This window comes from Homalodisca vitripennis, chromosome 3, assembly GCF_021130785.1.
Source record: "Homalodisca vitripennis isolate AUS2020 chromosome 3, UT_GWSS_2.1, whole genome shotgun sequence".
NCBI classification, from domain to species: domain Eukaryota; kingdom Metazoa; phylum Arthropoda; class Insecta; order Hemiptera; family Cicadellidae; genus Homalodisca; species Homalodisca vitripennis.
Genome location: NC_060209.1, coordinates 150,385,700 through 150,408,063, shown reverse-complemented (window position 1 = coordinate 150,408,063; position 22,364 = coordinate 150,385,700). Strand labels below are relative to the sequence as shown.

Genomic DNA, 22,364 nt, shown 5'->3' with positions numbered 1-22,364 from the left:
CATTAGATCCGCTACAACACCGAACTCTAAACTTTTTTGACGTTGTCATCTCTTGCAGATCTTCCTCGTTAAGGCATCTCTCGAACCTAGCAGGCAAAAATGTTACAGCCGTCTTCGATCCATCCTGTTCTATCACCAGCATGACAGCCATCCTGTCAAATTTGGTGTGAACCTTCCTCGCCTCAAGAATCTTGTATCCTGATTTCCGCGTTAATTCCTTTATTGAAATCTTTGGTTGAATTTCACCCTGCTTTTCGAGGGATGTCAGTTTTGACGAAAGATCCATGATTTCCTGTAAACAAATTCCAAACTATAACAATAATCCGTCACAGAGCCTCTGTTAGCTAAAAATACAAAGTAAAGACATGGTCACCTACCTGTAACGGATACGATGATCACGATACGTAGAGATTGACTGTGACTGTCAGCTTTTCTCGCGATATTTTATACCTGATTGGAAAGGTGGGAGGTATCCAAGGTGCAATACCATGTATGGTAATAGGTGTCACATTTAGACTGGAATGCAGCGTGTAAAATTGGCCAACTACTCCGTCACCCCTGTAGGCTTTGTGCCATGCAACACCCATATATGGTAATCGCTGTCATATTTAGACTGGAATGCGGTGTATCAGGTTGACCCACGTTTCCATCACCACGGTAGGCATTGAGCCAGGCCGTAGGGGTCTCGGCGCGTTTTTTATTATAGTGAGTTTCCCCAGGAGGCCTAATCTCACTTAACAAAGAACACTGAACACGTTCAAGTTCTCAACTCAATGCCGAACCTCTCCGTGTCACCTCTCTTTGTCTTGGGAGTGGGCCCCAACCATCGCCCACTCTGTCGTGATGGCCACTCCATAACAAATTTGCCACCTCCGAAAAAAATAAACTTTTTTTTTGTGTCCTTGCGAGACCGTTCAGCGAGTTCGTTTAAGTTCTCAACTAAATGCCGAACCTTTCCGTCTCACTGTCAAGTACTCGCAAAAACTTTTATATTTTGCAAATTTTTTTTAGCCCACGTGAACTTTGAAGTTTTCAACTTAATGCCAAACTCCTCTGCTCTCGCAAATGGCTTTTCCTCTTCCACGTGTCAGGAGTAGTCCTCAACTTAATGCCGAACCCCTCCTCCTTCCGAGAAGGGTTTTTCTTTACTAACCTACAATATACTACATCGTCTAAGGCGGACGCGACAAGTCACTTTACTTGGTGAAGCCTTTCAATATGACTTGTCTCATCCAGGTGAAGCTGAAACAATCTCTCAGCAAGTTTCATACAAGCCACTTTACTTGGAGAAACCTTTCAATGTGACTCGTTGTAAACTTACATAGGATGTCCCATTAGCGGATTCAGATTCTCAGCAAGTTACCCAGAAGCCACTTTACTCGGTGAAGCCTTTCAATGTGACTCATCAAACACTTACAAAGAATCGGTTATAGACCACTTTACTCGGTGAAGCCTTTCAATGTGGTCTAATTCTTCTAGCTGGAGTTTCTACGGAACATATCACGCTTCATCACCATAATAACTACTATGGTCCTGAAGAAACTTTCCACTAAGTTGTTGGTACAATAGTATGTAATCCCAGTCCAACTGTTCAGCAAAATCGTGTATAAACTGTTCTGAAAGAACCTGGTGACGACTTATTACTATCCAACAGTAGGTGTCAAAGTTCGGTACCATTTCACGCAAAAAGAATTCAGGAAGGCGAGCATTCTCTAAAACCATGGTCCAAATTACTTTATGCTGAAATATTCTCAACATGTCAAAGGAAAAAGTATAGTTTGCCGATAAAAGCCTCCAATTTAGAAAGCGACTAAATTTCAAAATGAAGGCATCAGTGAGCACACCGACAGGAGCTTTTGGCTCTCGAGAAATTAGGTCCCAAACATCAGCGGTAGCAGCAGCCGTACTCCCCATGCTAGCACGATGTAATCTCAACAGTGACCGTTAACAGAATGACTACTAAGTGGACTGGTGAACCTGTTTTTAATCAGGATTTCAAAACTACATTTAGCAGCGTGCATTGCACACCGTACATCTTCATCACGGTCATTATGTTGCGGTAAGGAGCAGGAAAATCGATGCGTTCCTTTACGACTGCACAACGTACTATTTTCGTCACATGTCAAGTTATCTAGCTCGTAAACGTTATTGTGAAATTGTCTTAAAAATTTCACCTTCTCGTGTCCGCGTGTATAAATTATAGTAAAAGGCTTGCACAAATTGCGAATGACACGACCGCAGTAAGGGAAATCACCTTCTTCCCACAAGATCTTGTGGTAGTTCTTTTCTAACCACAGAGCTGTCTTTCGCATTTTCTTGTTTAATTTCTCCCGCGGAAATGGAGGTTTGAAAACAATTTGACATTGCAATGAATTAGACACAATTGCAAATTCTTTTATTATAAACTGCTTTTTATTACCTTGAAAAGCTTGAAATTCAACTACTGCCGCATTCATTACCTCTGGGATTTGGCCAACGTTTGTAGCACTGGACGTCATCAAAAAGTCTATCGCAAAGGTGACGTGGTAAAGCCTCAGGCGGATCAACGTAACCCTCGTCCGGACTTCCGTTACTAGTCAGAGCTAACACATCACTGACGTAAGATCTCAATAGATCCTCCGTTAAAAACAGCTCGTTGATTTGACGTGTTATGCAGGGCAGACAGTTGGTGAACTGTGTCCACTCGTCTACGGACAGAGTTAATGTATTCTTTCCGTCGTACAGTACAACGTACTGCTGACCAAACACCCTGCGTACTACCATATTTTCTCCACTTTCGCTTTTAGAACTCCTGAATCTATGCACGCCTGTCGATTCCAAGAGACCAGTGATTTGGTTCGCGCACCCTAATAAAATGTTGAACATTTCCGGTTTCCAAAACGCAAACGTTCCCCTTTTACCCTTCATCAAGATACCGACACCATTGTCGTGATCAACAAACAATCCTACAATCAAGTATTTGGAACAATCAGGATTCAAAAAGTAAAGAGACTTTAGAAACACTCCGGTAACTAGATTCGGGAGATTTCGTTTTGAGCTTTTACGGATTGATTTAATCTTGTCTATTTCCATCGGTTGACTCACCAGCTGCTTCTCCTCCTCCTCCTTCAACACAGCAGCAGCGACAGTAGCCTGTATGTCTTCACTCTTTCGCTCCATGATCACGAATGACTCTGTACACTTTGAGCAAACCTTTAAGTACCTGACGTATTAGTCACTGACTTATACAATTACATATCTCCTCCTTCTCCCCCTCTCCCTCTTCCATAGACGATACCGTATAGTCACTATCATCTTCTATGACATCGTCGTCGTTTTGCACAGTGTTATCGTAAATTTCATTTAACAGTCTGAATATTTCATCTTTCCGCCTGTCAATCATTACACATACACAAGTGTCTGGTACATCTTGACAATCCGGTGTGGTATATGCACATTCGCAATAATGCATGTAGCCGTCACTTGTTCGTTTCATTGTTGTTAACTGGTGATTCTGGATTAGTCTACGGATTTCACCGACCAAATCAAGGACGATATTTATCTTCCGTGAACCTTCCATCGTGGCGTCCAATTTGAAACTGAAAGATTCTGTCATTTGAATCGTGTTTTATTCACGTTACATCATCTTCTTTACCGTGCCCTTGAGCATTGTGTAAACGAAATACGAGTCATGAAGCAGTAGACAGTAGGCTGTGGTGTTGGCCTTGAACGCTTCCGTAGCCTCAAATTCTATCCGCACATCGACAGGTCCAGACTTGACCGAATCATTTTGGCGTGAACAATCAATCACATACAGAGGTGTTTTTATTTTTAAACGTGTCCAGACTGACGTCAGGCCACCGACGACCACCTAAATCGCCATAATAGGAGTTTTGAAATCTTACAAACATTTCGTAGAATATAGCTGCGTCTCCGTGAATGTTGTCATAAGGGAAATATTGTGTATTTAAATATAGACGGATGTTCGATAACTTACAACTGTCAAAACATGACATGTCTTTCTTTAAGTTGTTTTTCCTTTCTGTCTGGAAAGCTACAATCACGTATCGTGGTTTCTCCAATTGAGAAGAGGTTTTTATAGTCCATGATTGACGTTCAGTTTGCGGCAGTACAGGGTATTCATGCAACTCCCACGATCTAAACGGTATATGTATTGGAGTATCTTTTTCAACTAGATGTAGGATTTTAGCACGAAACAAGTCGGATACAGAGATGTGAGGCACCCGCCAGTACAGATTGGTGATCTTCAACGCGTGAGTCACTGCATCCTCGCTAATAATAGCGTTGGCATCTGTCGCCGACCGCAGCAGTATCAACTCTTGTTTTACATTCACAATTATTCGCTTGTAATCCTCTGCGAATCCCAACAACAATCTTAAAGGTACAGAAAACGAGAATTTGTCCATTTCTCTCTTTCCACCGGGGCCGAACCAGCATGCATTTTCCAGATTCTTTTCGTCTTCTGCACGAGCTGATAATATATTTTTTAAGGAACTGGCTATACCTAAATTCTTTGTGCGATCAATTTCCACACCGCCAATCTCGTATCGGATATCATCAAAGAGAAAAGCGATAGCATTGTTAACCAAAGACACTTTAGCATCTGTTGTACCGTCTGCTTTCTTACCGCTTACTGTACCCATAACGTGTAGTGTACTTTCGAAAGGAGCTGTTATTAAGTCCTGATAACTGATTGGTATCCGTATTTCATCGTTATTATTAAACGTGGTTGAAGCATACGGATTATGTGTGTGATATTCCAGTCCGGTAATGATTTCATTGTACTCAGCGGGACTCTCTATATCGAGCATTTCCACGAATTGCGCCGGTGTTAACTTTAAAGCCAAGAGAGCGCAATAAATTTGCGTTAGCAGAAGTTACCACTATCAGGCGCGGCGGTCTAATGACCTTAATTATGTTCACACCCTCCTTAAATACTAGACCCATGAGCACCCACTTTCTTTACATGCAACCTCAAAGATAACGTTTCACCTCTGAGATTCACAGGATTGTTGTCTTGATCTTTAAGCTCGACATTTATGGTGTGCACCTTCTGAACGTTGAGTGGTAAATAAATCACTGTACCAGGTGTCTCGACTATTTTATACCCCGGCTCTACTTGTGGAAAGAACTCGTGAATAACGTGACTCTCTACACCGTTATCAAACGAGCCGCGAACAACGTTGCACTCAACTCTTATGCTGTTCACCTTGAGAATATTCACAGGCAGGTCTGAAGTGTGTACTTTATTAGCTTGCAGCACCTTTTTGCTGAAGCCCAATATCGATGCAATTGTGCCTTTCTTGCTGAAATCAATCTGCACGTTGCTTTTAATCTCGGTCTTAAGAGTATTGTTATTTGCATTCAAGCGGACTGTGATCCCCTCCGGTAGTCTCCCCTGTATATAATTCGCAATATCTTCTACTTCGTAAGAACCTTCCTCAAACATTATCACTTCATCATGGTTTCCGTAATAAAATTTATCGTTTACATTCTTTTCAATATTGGGAATGGAATTGAATGTGCTCAGATCTATCAATCCAATTACGTAATCGCCATCACTGGTGTCGTATGGAGGAAATACGTCACAAGTTATTCTTGAACCTTTCCCGCTCAGGCAAAACATTCTTTCCGCTGAGAAACTCTAAGCACAGATGTCCACATACAACTGAATCAATCCCCTGACGACTTTGATAATTATACTGTATATCAGCGGTGGGTCCGAAATAGTATATGAGTTCCCAAGGAGGGCGAAGATTTCCGAAACTGTCAAAATAGCTCACGTTATGCCGGCGTTTTCTGTAGCAAACCCAATGAGTACCGTCACCGTAACTTGAGTCCAGATTAACTATAGCTGACTCGTATTTTCTAGGCCCTGTTTGAGGTAACGTGTCACGCATAAACACCCCTCTAAAATTGGGAATGCTTAGTTGTTTAGCGTAGTGGATCAACTCGAAATTTGTCAACGGTCTTATCGGGATCGAGATTTTTTTTTACAACAACTCCTCTTCTTTTTTCTAACACCAGCCCCCCTCTTTGGATACGGTTTTAGGTAAAGGCCCCTACCTTTCGTCTTTCCGCTCTTCTTAACAACTTTCCTTCGTCTTTTTCCACCACCGAAAGCCGTTTTAGCTTTCATCGCACCAGTTACAGCTAAAGCAGCTGCTCTTTCACCTAAAGTCGCGTCTGACGATTTTACTCTATCCCAAGCCCGCTTTGCCAACTCTTTGTCTGCTTGATTGCGATGCTCCGAGTCACTGTATTTATCGTAAGCTATATCGTGAATACGGCAGGCATCATCCAATAAATTCACCCCCTTCTCACCCCTAGCGATTCTTTTTTTCAAAAATGTGCCAGGTCCGCAGAAGGAATAGCTGGGGATGTGTGCTTCAAAAGGTAGAAGGTCAATCGCCTTGTTAATAACACTAGAGATAACACCTCCTGCTCCTCCGATGGTTCGCTTTCGTCTGACGGACGACCCCTTGCGCTTTGCCATTTTATCCGCGCCGTGGCTAAAACCAGACTGCAGTGTATGCCTTGCAATCACAGTTTATATAATTAGTCTTCCGATCTCATTATTTTCGTTTTGGAGTTTAAGAAAAACGGATCAACAACGTTTGAACGAATCCACTGGTCTTTAGCGACCGATCTAACACTATCACCAGGAGGAGCGAGACGTATATAGAAACTGTAAAACACTTCACTTAAGACACGAACGAGATAGTTCATTGTCACAGCATCTTGCATTTCGGTAGGGTCTGCAACTAACCCTAACTTTTTGTTTGCAAACTCCCAACCGTCTTGCTTCTTTGTAACTGTGTTTGCGTTGAAATAGTTGAGCGTCACAGCGTCACGAAGCTCGACAGGATCGGCCACTAGCTTTAGCCTTTTGTTTCCAAGCTCCCAACCATCCTGCTTTTTTTTTATTGTGTTATTTTTGAAGTAACCGAGTGTTAACGCGTCATCGTTTTGTTTAGGCTCCCCAATTTGATGTAATCTAAAGCGATGAAACTTGTAAGATTTATCCTTTAAATCTTTTGACGGTATGTGTTCGGCCAGTTGAGCGAGTGGTAGAGCGTCATATGGCCTTGTAGCTTTACTTATATTGCTCAATCTCTGTTTCCGACAGTCAATTCCATCTTTCCCGATTATCACCGATTTACTGGTCAGCGTTTGTAGATTTACGGCGTCGAGATCATCTTCTGGACTTTTTACATGTCTTAGCCGCTTCCCGTTAATGTCGTAGTCACCTTCGGTCGTCAGCTTGAATCCATCTCCTTTCGGTCCTCTTAACCCGCCTTTTCCAAACTGCCTGGATCGCCGTCCAAACTTGTCAACACTCATTGTGCAAGTGATGACGAGTCACGAATTTTACTCTTTATAAATATCTTATCCCAGTCGATATATGTATGTGCATCAACGTTAAAGTGTGCTTGAAACCTACCAACAGCTACGGTACTGTGTACTCTATTGATCCAATGGAACAATTGAACCGCTAAAAGTTTCATAGAATTTTCTTGTGAATCTTTCAAGCTGTTTAACTTGTCGGTTAAAGTAATCATTTCGGTTTGCAGAGCTCCTAACTTACTGATCAACGTCTGTAGATTAACAGCGTCTAGTTCATTTTCCGGGTTCCCTAGATTTCTTAGACGTTTTCTCTGCACGTCATAGTCACCTTCGGCAGTCACATTGAATCCCTCGCCTTTCGGACCTTGTTTAGCCTTTGTACGCTTGAAGCGTCGTCCAAACTTGTCCACACTCATTTTACAAGTGATGAAGACTCTTCCTGTACATTGCTCTTTATAAATATCTTATCCCAGTCAATATATGTGTTTTCATCAGCATCTAAGGCGGTGTGGAAGCGAGCTGGAGGTACGGTAGTGTGTATCTTGTTGATCCAGTGAAATAGTTGAACTGCTAGACGTCTTATAGCTTCTTCATTTCTATTTTGTAAGCTGTTTATTTGATCCTGCTGAATAAGCGCTTGATTTTGAAGGGTTGAAATTTGAGAGTACAGTCTTCTTACATCTTTCTTTAGCTTTTTGTTTACAGTATTCATAACTCTCTGGATGTCTTGCTTCTTCAGATATTGTGGTCTCTGACCAAACTTATTGACGGTCATCTCATCAATGATCTGAATCTCGCGTTACCATCACCTGATATAGTCTTTGATTCTTTCAATTCTTCAAGGATATTTATAATCTCGTTCTTGTGGTTCGTGTTTCCAGCTTCAGCGGATGCCACCAACAGCCTAAGACGGTCGCACAACTCATTTGGATCGTTCCAGTAAACCGTATCGGGATCTGATAGTGATTTAGTCACACTATGAGCTTTCCTGTCAGCTCCAGAACCCTTAACTACTTTTGGAAATAAGTCTGAAATTACATACTTATACTTTAGCGACGTGTTGCGATTGATAACTCCATTTGGGTTATAGTTTCTTTTATGAGCGCTAGTTTTCTTCAGTATATCTTTGTAAGCGATTTTGTCTTCGTCATTGTAGATTTCATCATCCGGTATTCGCTTGAAAATCAACTCGTACAGACCCTCTTGTGGCTTATACGCCACATCATCTATTCGAATACTACCGTCCTCATCAAACTGCAATTCCTTATTGCCAACCATTAAAGTATTTTTTTCGTAACGAGGACCGTAAAGATGGTCAATTTTAGATGAACGCCCACCCAAATCCTTCATAAGCTCTTGCATGTACTTTCTGGTCAACGGATGAGCAAAGCTATCAGCGATATATTGGGACGCCGTCTGTAGACCCGTAGGTGTTGAAAGCATTTTTGTAATTTCGTTGTTTCCACCATCACCTTTGTCGTCTGTCTCAAACACTTCTTCTGCTCCAGAATCAAGTCTAGTGGAGACCGATGGTTTTAAATGAGGAAGATTAGGCGAAGAAAATACATTTGGTAGAAACTCTGAGTTTTCATCATCGTCATCATCTGCATTATCTTCCTCTTTCTTGATTTCCTTCTTGACATCGGTGTGTAAAGTGCGTGTCTCCTTGGTGTCACGCAATTCCTTGATCAACGGCTGGTATTGCTTTTCAAACATCTCCTCGGACTCCAATTCACCCCGCTTAAACCGATTATACTTTTGTTTTATAGATTTCTTTAATTTTGATATCTCCGTCATAAGCTGCTTCTTGTTTCGCGTCATGATTGACACTGAACCCACAGCCTGTTATCTGTTTATTTATATAGGATTTCCTCATATGCAAATAATGAGAAGTATCGATCAATCTGCACTCTAGTCTCTTCATGGTAGTTCTACCTGTCTAAAAAATAATGCCCGCTTCTTGTGTTTTCTAATGTAACGAATCACTTCTTTAAGTGAAACACCTGAGGACAGTGGTAGGCCAGAATAGTATCTGTCACTTTCACGACTGAATCTAGGAATACGTTCACGTCGTGATAGGTCTTTGAAGATAAAAGTCCTTTTTATACCGCCTCGCCATTGGGGTATTTCAGCAACAGTGTACTGGTCGTTCGCTATCGTTTTGTCCATATACCTCTTCAGATCCTGAATAGGTCTTTCCACGTCAGTATTGTGCAATAGGTATGAATTTAGGAGCAGAAACTCATCTGAGTTTGCACCGGTAAATTCGTGCCAACTACTAAATAGTTCTGGTCGTGTTATTCTGTACTCACCGGATCCCTCTACTAGAGAGAGACCGAATTTTTTACACTCCAAAGGTACCGTGGGTAGAGCACGTCTTATGAACTCTGTTGTGTACAGTCCTTGACATAAGTTATTCACTGCAGCAAACGTCTTCCCCCGTTTTCCCTGTATACTACCAGGAGTTGGCCCGTAGTGTACGTTGTAGCTAACGTCTATGTAACACTGTGAACGTAGCGCGCGTCTGTACACTGTTACAGGTGATCTAATCGGAATGCTGCGACCCGTTAACACTATACACTTGGCTGCGTAAGGAATACTACACCCATACTTCAACATTCTCAAGTATATCTGAGTAAAGTTTAAACTACCGTGAGCGTTACTAAGTTTCAATATCGGTTTGCCAAATAGGTCTGGAAACGGTCTGAACCGAGACAATAAGTTCATGGGTTCACGCACAGTACCGTTTAGCATGTCTTCGTGGTAAATTACTAATTCTATTGGAACACCCCTCTCCTGACATTCGACGATGAACGATATCCATTTTTCACGGTTGTATATACGCTCGTCCGACGAAATCATTAACAATACTATCGGTGGTAAACTGCGACTGTAGACACCCTGTCTCTTGTGACGCCAACACCTCCTGTTATAAGCATCACCGTGTTTACCACGTCTACTGCAATAGTTCCCGCAAAATCCTTTCTTATCCTCATAATACCATGTACAGAGATTCGAGCGGACTTTTGCCGGTCTCCTGACTCCGTCGCTATTGACGCCTGTATATTTTCCAATATCATTGTAATAATAGATCCGCGCACTCATAGTGACTCAAGAAAAGTGTCAACACCAATACGGTACCGCCCTTTATAAATGTCACGGTCTTTGTCAATGACTAGAAACCCGTGGTTACTGTCGTTCCAAGCTTTAGCGCACACCTTTTTAAATGAGTCGAAAGGCATATCTGTATTGACGTGATCGGCGTAAACATGTTTCAGATTCATATCGTCCTGCTTAAATATAATTATAAAATTAGTGTTATCACGTATCAACTGCTTAGGAATACGACTGTAGGTCTGACCGAGATAGAACACATCAATATTGTTGTGTCTGCCCATAGTGAAATAGGCTCTAATGTTGTCATGCTTTTCACAGGCTATGTCATCAAACACCATGATTGAGTTTTTTTTGGCGTCACTAGGGTTTATCACAGTGCTGTTATCGTCCGATGGAAAGTACCCGATCTCTTTAGGTAACACTTTTGCAAGGAATTTATATTTAGGCTGATACAGTGATTTAGAAAAAACGTATATGTTCTCATAAACCAATCCATTGGGATCAAACAAGAGGTTGAACAGCACGTTAGTTTTGCCACAGTTGGAAGGTCCGGCAATAATACATCGTATCGAGTTTGGCAACAGGGGACCGTGCTTACTACCTATTTTGGTCATGTCACCTCCCCCAGTAACAAACCGATCAAAATTAGACACGGGAAGCTCCACGGATTGTTTTACTACACGCATTGCAACAGATACTGAATGCATCACAGGAATGGCTAAATTTAAATATAGTCACCGCTCTCTCTCTCTCTCTCTCTCAAAGAATGTCCTTTCTGTCAATCCATGTGTCACTTGTTTTATCAAATCCTGCCCATCTAACTAGTACCTTGTCTTTCTTTCTTCTCAACACTTTTTCAATTAAATAAACGTTTCCCGTGTTCGCCTTGGCCAGTTCAGGCTCATAAAATCCACCTTTCAAGATGGTTCCTTGTGAGTCTTGCAGGATATAAGTCTTGGGATTTGTCGGTTTTACAGCGTACACTGTAAATATTTCATTTGTCCAATTAGGTAAATAACCTTTTTGAAAAACACGTTTGTACTTACTTATTCTCACTTTATCGTTCACACTAAATTTGGCCTTTAGGTGTTCTTGTTCTCTGGGTTTTTTTTGCACGATTTATGCGCTCCAGAATGGTTTTCACATGTTTTTGTCGTACATCTTTCGGTTTCATACCGATGGTTCTGTGAATAGTAGCATTGTAACCCTTAACTATTTTCGGCAAAAGACTAACCCATTCGTAACTACCTCGAGCAGTGAATATTTTCCACATTTTCTCTTTTAATGTTCGGTTGAGGCGTTCAACTATGCTAGCCTTGAGTTCGGAATATGTATTGAAGTGATTGATCCCGTAATGCATCATCAATTTATTAATGTGACCGTTGAACCATTCTTTACCCTGATCAGTCTGGAAGTTCTTCATCTTGTGTTTTTGTAGAATGGGTTCCAGCGCTTTAGCTACCTCCACTGCTGCTTTACTTTTTAACGGTACAGCTATTGCGAATTTTGTCAGACAGTTTATAATTGTCAGTATATACTTCATCCCCTTGTTTTCACCAGCGTACGGTATCATCTCCACGAGATCTGCCTGGTAAAGATCGTCCTTACCTTTCAGAGTGACACTTCGTCTCCTGAAATTACGACGAACTGGCCTATGTAGCTCGTTAGCTATTGCTTGACGTCTCTCCATTTTGAAAATGAGAAGAATGTGGCAGGACTTTTATATTTAACCCCCAAATTCTACAGCCCCTCCACCGCTGTAGACCGTGGCATGCTCCAAAAGACGCTAGTTCATGCCTCCGATTTATCCCCCTAGTATTACCGTTTCGGTTGTTCACAATCAGCATATAGACTGTAAACAATTCGACCGGAAATACCCATACAGCTCCATCCAACGCTGTATGCTGTGGTGGGCAGCCGAGTTCCCACCTCCCTTCCTTGCATCACGGTTGCTACCGTGTTACAAGGGTATTTCATCACATTTACACCTTCAATCAGGTACGGAACATGACCGATATTGAAGTACTAGATAGCGTGACAGGAGATGACATTAGAATTTGGAAAAGCTCAACGGTTTGAATTACTTCATTTCCCTCGTGGAAGTAGTAGCTGAGAACGATTAGGATGCAGTTTTTACACTGCAGAGCTTGGGTAAGGTTGGATTCAGCAGGGTCTTAAATACGTGTCCATGGACAAAACTATTGCATATTCTGAAGACTGCGAGTCGAGATACGACTGCAGGATGAAACAATGCTTTTGAAACATATACTGACGTGAACACATGTACAATAATAATAATAATTCCCCACATCTAGATCTACCGGAGCACTTTTAAGAGGTGGTGGTCACTCGAGATAACCGTCCAGTGAAGTTTTCACACATCTACATGCGTGAGTCCTCCCACCTTATATGGTCACATCTCACAGAGACCGAAGGAAAAGTTTGTTTCTACAGTGTTTAGACCAACCTCCTCATCACCCCGGCTCTGGAGTCTATATTTAGATAGTGCATCTATGCAGGAGATGCACCGCCACATGTGGTGACCACATGCAGTTGCTGGTGTTTATAATTGTGGGTCGTCTCACTCAGTACTGTGTTCGCGCCAACTCGAGATGATATCAGTAATTATTGCTGCTTATTCTTTGTATTTAAGTGTTATTGACCTGTTGTCGACTCCATCACAACCACCGTGTCCCCTTTCGAGATCGTCCTCATTCACCTCTTCAACAGTTTCCTGGGGTAGTGTTAGTAGTGGATGGGAGTTTTTGATTCAGGACTCAGAATCCGAGAGTGGATATTCAATACAGGAAGAAGAAGAAGAAGACGAATTCGATTTGCGTGATGGCGGTGACTGGAACGGCTGGAGAGAGTACTAGGATAACGGCTACTAGACTTCCAAAAGGGTGAGTTATTTTTATTGTTGTCTCCGATTATCATTAACAGATCACTACATTTCACTGTGATAATGTTTCCGTCTCTAGTACACCAAATACCTCCTTTAGACAGCTGAAGATTCCAACTCTAGCTGGTTTTAGATTTTTTACAATAACCGTACGGTAAAGTACCATATTCACCTTCACGCTTGCGTTTTGGGCCAGTAATTTTGAAAACCTTTGTTTCTTTGACGGTCACTATCTGTCTAGACTTTGTTCTCCTAATTCTGTTTTCTTCAATATCAAGCGTTACCCAGGTTTCACTAAGAACCATTTCTTTAAGTTTTTCAAAATTTAAATTTTTGGAAGTTTTCAAGTTAAGAGTCAAGCCCTTAATTTTGCAGACACATACAAAATCATTTTTGTTTGTAGAAAAAACACGGTAAGCGTACGTCTTTGGACCACCGGAAACGAATTCGATAATATATGAACCGGGACCGTAGTCTTTAGCCAGCTCGTCTGTCATCTGCCCTAGATAGTCACCGGTATTTACTCTGTATAAACCATTTTTGTATAGGTACACAACGCTATCTGTATCGTAGTACAATACTTGTTTACCCAGTGCTTCCAGGTGATCATAAAGCTTTAATCGGGCTTGACTTGTAGTGTAGGCTGCTAGGACAACGTTTACCGTACTTAATGATTCGCCAACCTCCTCTAGATGTTGCCAACTGACCAGAACAACGTCTTCACTGACTTCCTGTATTGTGTTGACGATAACTCCTGAGTCCATGCATAGTCTAAAGAGTTCTTCAGGATCCCTTGTGATGAGAGTCTTTGTTTGGTTTTCCCTTTGACCAAACTTGCCCCAAAACGAGTTAAGCATTAGTTTTGCGAGAGAACGGAGACCTTCGTTTTTCTCTATTTTAACTGGATCTAGTCTGATTCCTTCGTGCTCGAAGTAGTCTTGAACATACCTCTCTCTATCCTCATCTGTGACGCACCAGGAGGGATAGCCAGATGCTTCTTGTTTTATCTTTAAGAATTTATCTATAAATTCAGTGAACAGTCCACCTTCTTCGAAGGTGGCCATCTTGTACTCCCACAACTCGTACATTTCGACAACTTTGTAGCTTTTTTCAACTGCTCTGCGTATTTCATCCATCGTCCATGTGCCAATCAACGCCCTTTCGTCGTCGCTATGTTGACATTCTCCGCTGTTGAGCTCTTCGCCGCAATCATTGCACAGTACGAACATTAATTTGTCATTCATTCGAGCTGGAAGCACTGGGTGGTACAGATCTTTTGGAGGAAGCACTTTGCACTTTAGAAGACCCTCAGCTTGCATTCCCCTTTCCCTGCACTCTTTGTCACCAATGTAGATGGTAGGATGGGAAATCGCATATTTGCCCCGTTTACAGACGTAGGGATAGAGGGAACATACGTCTACGTAGTGTATTTGCTCATCTTCCGTACACCTGTGGTATGTCATCGCATTCCCCGTCCTTCCTCCGAAGAAAGCGTCTCGGGGATTGAGCGGTAAGGTTGTCAACACGGGATGATTTTCCAAATGTGTGAGATCTCGATCTCTTTTCAGATTGTTAAATCCGCATTGCCACATCTCTACTAGTTCGTAGGGGGTTCGAGAGAGTTTTTCCATTTTGGCTTTTGTCCTCTCGTATCTCAATTCGAGGGTGTCAGATGGGTCTTCTTTCAGAGGCTCTTCTCTTTTGTACGGAAAGCACTTTGGGCAACCGTGGTAGTAGCAACCTTGAAACTCATATATTCGCGCCCCATCAAAACCATCCACCTTCATCCCCTCGATTTTAACCTCCCGCTCTCGACCAGCATGCTGGATCCTCACACCCCGCTGCTCTTCCTCATAAGCTAACCACTGGAGTGCAGCAGACGACTGGGTATCCACCAACCTGTATCCTTTCTTCGGTATTATGCCTATTGTCTCTGGCTTCAAGAAATTACGTCTAAATGCCAGGTTACACGCGCTAGCTATAGTGACAGCCTCTAAAAATGGGTCAACATTGCATTCGGATATAAAGAGTGATCTAAATTTAATACAAGCTTTAGCCAAGATGTCAACATCAGATATACAATATTCAATTAATTCCTTCTGGAAGTCAAATACATAGTTATTGCATACCTGCTCGTTGTGCCACTTTTCAAAGTCCTTGTTGTTTTTCTCAAACATTGAATCAGGACAGTAGTACTCTTTTGCAGGTATAGGTCCTGTGTAGTTCTGGTTCGCGAGTGTATTGAAGAGATGCGGAAAGTAGCCTTTTTTCTTTTCAGGGCCTAAGTCGAAGGCTTTAGGTAGGGCAGACAAAGCCATTGGAAAGTAGTTGAGGGAGTCTATAAAACGTACATTGTCAAGCTCCATCAATATCACTTTAGTCCCCCGTGTGATGACTTCTGGAGTAAACTTTGTTTGTTCTAACACGTATTTCAAGACAAACTGGAAGTCGAACCCTTGTCCATTGTGGGCAATAACGCAAACGTCTTTGTACGGTTTGCGCACTTCCATTACGTAGTGCATAAAATTAGATATTGGGTCTTGTTCAAAGATTTTTCTACGCTGCACGCAGCTGTCACAAGACTCGTTGCTGTGTATGCACCGGTTACAATACTGTTCAGAGACACACAAATTAACTTTGTGTACCTTGACGTTGGGGTCACTCTCGAGGCAATCATCCTGACGAGTCTCCAAGTCAAAGAATATGTATAAAAAATTGTCGGTTTTAGCGGATGCTTTATTTTGACGCATATAACATTGGTGGTTTGAGGGTTTGAAAGCAGTGCAAACGCTGCAATACACCTCACCGCATTCGTGGCTTGTTTTCCTTAGTCTTTTGTTTATGAGTTTACCGCAGTCTAGACACATTTTCACGTTTCTACATAGGTCACTTTGATGAGCGATGAAGCAGCGTTGGTTTTTAAAGTGACGATTACACTCAGGACAAGTTATTCCCGCATGCTCGAGCTTGCAGGGGGGTGAGATTGTGCTACAAGCAGAGCAAATTGTTGAGCATCTGTGTTCTCCTTTATGTTCATACGGCACATGGCAGGCTTCACAGTAAAAATGACATGAAAAAGCTGCGGTCAAGTTGGTAATTACATTGTAGTGACCGTCGTGAAACAACAAGTTGATGTTGTACAATGCGTCATTATTATTTCCACTAAAGTATACATCACGGCCTTTTGTATTATAACTATAAACTGTTATCTTGTATTTCTTTAAGTGGTCTTGAAATTTTTCGAGTTCTGCTATTCCAGCCCCTTCTTCTTCAGCGATATTAACTCGAGCTTTTGCCATTAATTTTTGAGCTTTTAGTGTTTGCCTCTGACGTCTGTCTTGACGTATAGCTTTATACTCCGGATCCTTCTTTACATGGGCTTTGCCTACGACTAGAGCTCTGGGTAAACATAGATTGTCTTTATTTTCTACAACGACAATACCCTTTCGATTTTTGCATTCTTCGCTATAGTTGCTGTACTTACCGGGTCTATTTCTACCTCTACCGATAGGAAGGCTGACAACAGTACAGGTCACCTGGAATGTGTCACTAGACGTAATGGATTCGGCATTACTCTGGACTATCCCACCAAATATCTGCCATAATATATCAAGTGTTACGTCAGCGGCTGGTCTAAAGGCTACATAGCCCGGTTCTTTATTTTTGAAATTTAAACTGGTCAGTGTGAAACCTAGATAGTCTGTGTCTGAAGCGTTCACCTTCATACGATCTACAACTTCTTCAAACCCTCGCTTGATCCAATCTAACTCGGTCGTACCGACAGGGGGTCTGTTAAACTTGAACGTAGTTTTCATGCCGTACAACCTGAACTTTCTGACGTAAGTTTGATTGGTGTTTACAATATGTACAGGCTCTACATTATTTACCGACATAATGGAATCCGGAATGCTTAGTTCTGTAAAACTGATATGTTATTAAATTATTTTGGGACTAAACGCAATTCTATACCGGTTAACGCGGTTAACGAAGCCGTGGTATTTATACAGCTTGCAGGTGAGTATTTGTTAGCCAACTAGAGATAGAGAAAAATTACCTATGCGAAAAGCAGCCAAAACAAGAATGCTACAGCACAGAGGTTGTGGTGCTCTTTTTATACCATCGCCCACATCAATCCATCTGGCATCTATATATAACTAGCCAACAGTTGCAACTGCTATATCAAGCCTCCCCGGAATGCACGCATGACTATTTATAGCACGAGGTGATGCAATCAACCACACTGCTCTTTTGGAATGCATCCACTCTCCAGCTGGCGGACCGCCGCCATGTCACCATCGGCCATCGCTACCGTCACTTAGTGTCCCTACCTTCCAGACCACCGCCACATGTCACTATCCGCCATCGCGCCATGAACCTCCGAGGGAACCACATCTGTCACCATCCGCCATGACTACCGCCATCGCTCTAGTAGGGAAGGGGAGTGTGGGAAGAGTCATCTGGAGCGCAGCTCCCTACCACATGTCACTAATCGCCATCGCGCCATGACCCTTCGAGTGAACCACATCTGTCACTATCCGTCATGACTGTCGCCATCGCTCTACTAGGGAAGGGAGTGTGGGAGGAGTCGTATGGCGCGCCGCGCCGCACGCCACCACCACATGTCACCATCCGCCATCGCTCTTTATCTACTAGGGAAGGGAGTGTGGGAGGAGTCGTATGCCACCACCACATGTCACCATCCGCCATCGCTCTGGAGTGTGGGAGGAGTCAGGGAGGGGGCTTGCTGCTCTCCCATTGGTCGCCGTCACGGAGCTCTCGGCCAATCAGAGGCTTGGGCTATAGTGGCGGTACTTCTACTCATAATTGTTTAGCATTAGTAAAGATATTTTAGTAATGGAACTTTAATCAATTATAAATAAGGTAAATGAAAATTAGAATACCTCATGAACACAAAACATTAAAAGGAAAATCATTATAATTCATTCTCAAAATGGCGACCTTCTTTTCTCACACAAGCTCTTGCTCGCTTTCTCATTGCTCCTACGGTCATTTTAAAAGACATTTTTTCCCAAAGCCTTTGAGCAGCCAGAGCAATTCTGCCTCGTAATTCTTCTTCTGAGTTTACTGGGGTGGAATAAACTTCCTGCTTAAAAAAACCTCATATAAAAAAGTCCATAGGTGTAAGGTCGGGAGATCGGGTTAGGCCATGCGACAGTTCCCCCACGTCCAATCCACTCGGGATAGTTTTCAGTCAGCCATTGACGTACTGTTGCATTAAAATGTGAAGGGGCTCCATCCTGCTGGAATATAAGCTCGTCTCTTTCAACATTGTTCAAACCATCTAGAAATTTAGGTAGGTCGTGTTGCAAAAAATCTAAGTAGTTTGTTCATTTACATTTCCGTCAAATATGTGAGGGCCAATCAATTGGTCGCCTAAGACCACACCAAACATTAAAACTAAAACGCGTTTGAAAGGATTGTTCCCTTGTCCGATTTGAGTTTTGTTAATCCCAGTGGTGCATATTATGACAATTTAAAATTCCTGCTCTTGTAAACGATGACTCATCAGTCCAAAGGATTATTCAAAAACATGACGCTGCTCTATGTCTCTGTTTATCAACCAACGATAGATTTGTACTCTAGGAGCATTATCAGTTGCTTTCAGACCTTGAACAGGCGTAAAATGGTACGGATGGAACTTATTCTTATGCAAAATGTCCAAAACCTTCCGTTGTTATACACCTACGTCTCTAGCAAGTTGTCTACTACTAACTTCTGGATCATTCCGAACTGAATTTAGAACTACTTCATCTAATTCTACATCATGAACAATGTGTCCTATTTCGTTAGGTCTTTTGTAAACTGTACCTCCCTCCACAAGACGCCGGCTGCGCCAACAACCACAGAGACTTCGCACGCACAATAAAGTATGGTTTTAAAATACAGCCCTAGGATCTAAATTTTACTGGACATCAACAGGTACGTTCGATGAAGTTGAATAGAAGACTGATTTATTTATATAAAATTATAACTTTTCTCTTTTTTTCTGATCAACAATGTACTTTTTACCAATAGAATATTTTTAGTTATTTATTTACTTACTTTTACAACAATTAGAAGAATTATATTTTATGATATTTTTTATTTAACTTTATATATTTATGTTACACAACTATCGTTTAAACTGTTATCATTTCAGTTAAGTTGGATTCGTTTATATGCAGTTTTATTTTTCTATGACAAGATTTTTTTCTCTTTTTTAATTTTTATATAAGACCATTAATTGATATTAAATTTTTTGCATTAATCTTAAAAATGGCCAGGTTAATATACGCTTTAGTATAAATCTGCATAAGAATTAGAACTTTTGAATACGTTTGTTGGCTAAGCAATACTTTATAATTACTTTTTCAAATTTAAATTGTATTTATGCTTTACTATTAGATTCCAAGTGTGTTTTGATTGTGTATGTATATGTATAAAATGTACTTTAACAAGTGTAAACCATATACTTTAATGAGTGTTAGTTGTATTTTTAAGCAAAGGAGCTGAATTTTTCAATGACAATGATAAATTTGTCGTACAAAAATGAATTGATTGTGTTTAAGTATTGTATGTGCGGGTGTGAGAGTGTGTGTGCATGCTTTTGTGTGTGTGTGTGTGTGTGTGTGTGTGTGTGTGTGTGTGTGTGCGTGCGTGCGTGCGTGCGTGCGCTATTCTGTCCTCTGGGGTCTGCTCCTCGCTGGCTCGTCGCTGCGTCGTGGCTGAGGGACCAGTATGACTGACCCTCACAGTGATGGTTGTAACACGGTGAAGGCTCCTTCCTCTCCCTCCACAGCCGACATTCTCTCTGCCCGCCTCGATCCCTATCCAAAACATCTCAAAATTGCTCACATAAATTCCCAATCCCTTCTAGGACATATTGATGAGGTCAATTCAATATTCCGGTATAATAATTTTGACTTAATAGGTATTTCAGAGACTTGGCTTAAGCCGGTAGTTTTGTCTCATGAAGTAGCGCTCCCTGGTTTTTCACTCTTGCGGAATGACAGGATTAAGCCTGAATTTATGCTAGTTGAAATTTTATTTCTAGGTTATGAGCACCTCCTGTTAGGGATCTGCTACCGGCCTCCGAGGGTAGGTTTCATGGTCGATTTCGAAAATGCTCTCTTGCGCTACATGCCGACCTACACTCGTGTCTTGGTGATGGGGGACCTGAACACAGACCTTCTAATGACTAGACGCAACTATGACTACAATCAACTGACTACTATGTTTGACTCGTGCAATCTGACTATACTGCCATTGAATCCCACACATCACACTGCTACTTCCCATACCCTACTCGACCTTATGGTGGTCAGTGATCCTTCCGAGGTCCTCCTTCATGGGCAGCTTCCAGTCCCTGGCATCTCACATCATGACCTCATATACTGTGTTCTAAAAACTAAAACTCCTAGTGTTAAGTCTTTGTTTATAACCTACAGAGATTTTTAAAAATATTGATGAATGTTCTTTTGCTTGTGATGTTGCAAATACGCCTTGGGAGTCCATTACCCACCTTGAAACAGTCGATGAAATGGTTGACAGGTTTAATTCCTTTGTTCTATATGATAAGCACGCTCCATTAATTACAAGGAGAGTTTCTAAGAAGCGCCCCGTCCCCCTGGTTAACACCTGCTATACGCAGTCTTATGGCTCAGCGCGACTCTTTGTACCGCAGAGCTCGTAGAACTAATGACCCAGACATCCTCGCTCAGTATCGTCAGCTCCGCAATAGAGTTAAACAGGACCTTCGTAACTCTCGGCTGCGATATATTCACAGTTTGTTTCCTGATAAAAGATCCTCATCCACCGAAATGTGGCGGAATGTTAAATCTTTAGGTATGGGCAAGCGGAAAATGGATATTCACTGCAATATACCATTAAACGAACTTAATGATTTTTTTATTACTGCATCACAATCAACTAATCCAAATGCTATTGAATCATTTCTGCAAGAACTAGACAACCAACCTCCACCCATCTTCCCATATGAGAAATTCATATTTCAACATATTCTCCAGGTTGACACTCTACGAGCTATAAACAGGATTAAAAGTAATGCCACCGGAACTGATAAAATATCTATTAAGATGCTGAAAAAGATCCTTTATGCTGTGCTTCCTGTGGTGACTGTTATATATAACAAATCTTTAACCACTGGAGTTTTTCCTGAACATTGGAAGTCTGCCCTTATCCGTCCAACAAATAAAATTTCTTCTCCCACTGAAGCAAAAGATTTCAGACCAATCAGCATTCTCCCTGCTCTCTCAAAGGGTTTGGAAAGAATAGTGCACTGTCAAATTTCAATATTCCTAAAAGAAAATAATATTTTGAATAAGTTTCAATCAGGATTTCGATCAAATCATAGCACTGAAACGGCGCTTCTCAGTGTTACTGATGACATTCGCCAAGCGATGGATAGAAGTCAGTGCACTATTATGGCATTGTTTGATTTCTCCAAGGCATTTGACTGTGTTATATTCGGCTTGTTGTTAAGAAAGCTGCGTGCTTTAGGATTTTCCGAGGTTAGTATTACCTGGATTAAATCTTATCTCTCGAATCGGCGGCAGTGTGTAAGTGTGGCTGACAAAGTATCTGACTACAGGATTCTCACTGGTGGTGTGCCGCAAGGTTCAATACTGGGACCTCTTTTATTTTTACTCTACGTAACTGACATTTGTACAGTACTTACATTCACTAGATACCACATGTACGTTGACGATTTACAAATTTACGCCCACTGTGGGGTCCGTGATATACAAACGACAATACGCAACATAAACTTTGACATTCAAAAACTTGTGGAATGGACAACGAAACACGGACTTAAGCTTAACGAAAACAAAACCCAAACAATTGTCATCTCTCACTCACGACTAAAGAACTATATAGACACAAATAATATGCCCAAAATTACTGTAAACAACGTTTTCTCTTCCGTACTGTGACAAAGTAAAAAATTTGGGTCTAACTATGAACACAACTCTTGGAT

At 41.6% G+C, this 22,364-nt stretch overlaps 1 protein-coding gene across 1 annotated transcript; it reads right to left on the bottom strand.

The window, feature by feature from the left end:
- Positions 1–2: 2 nt before the first annotated feature.
- On the bottom strand, positions 3–17,259 carry LOC124358395. The gene is made up of 7 exons (XM_046810696.1): positions 17,086–17,259; positions 14,074–15,978; positions 11,863–12,052; positions 11,293–11,447; positions 3,085–3,192; positions 107–292; positions 3–11 (listed from the first exon to the last, which is right to left on the bottom strand). Exons 1-7 carry the CDS (start codon positions 17,257–17,259, stop codon positions 3–5), a joined length of 2,727 nt encoding a protein of 908 aa, XP_046666652.1.
- Positions 17,260–22,364: the final 5,105 nt, after the last annotated feature.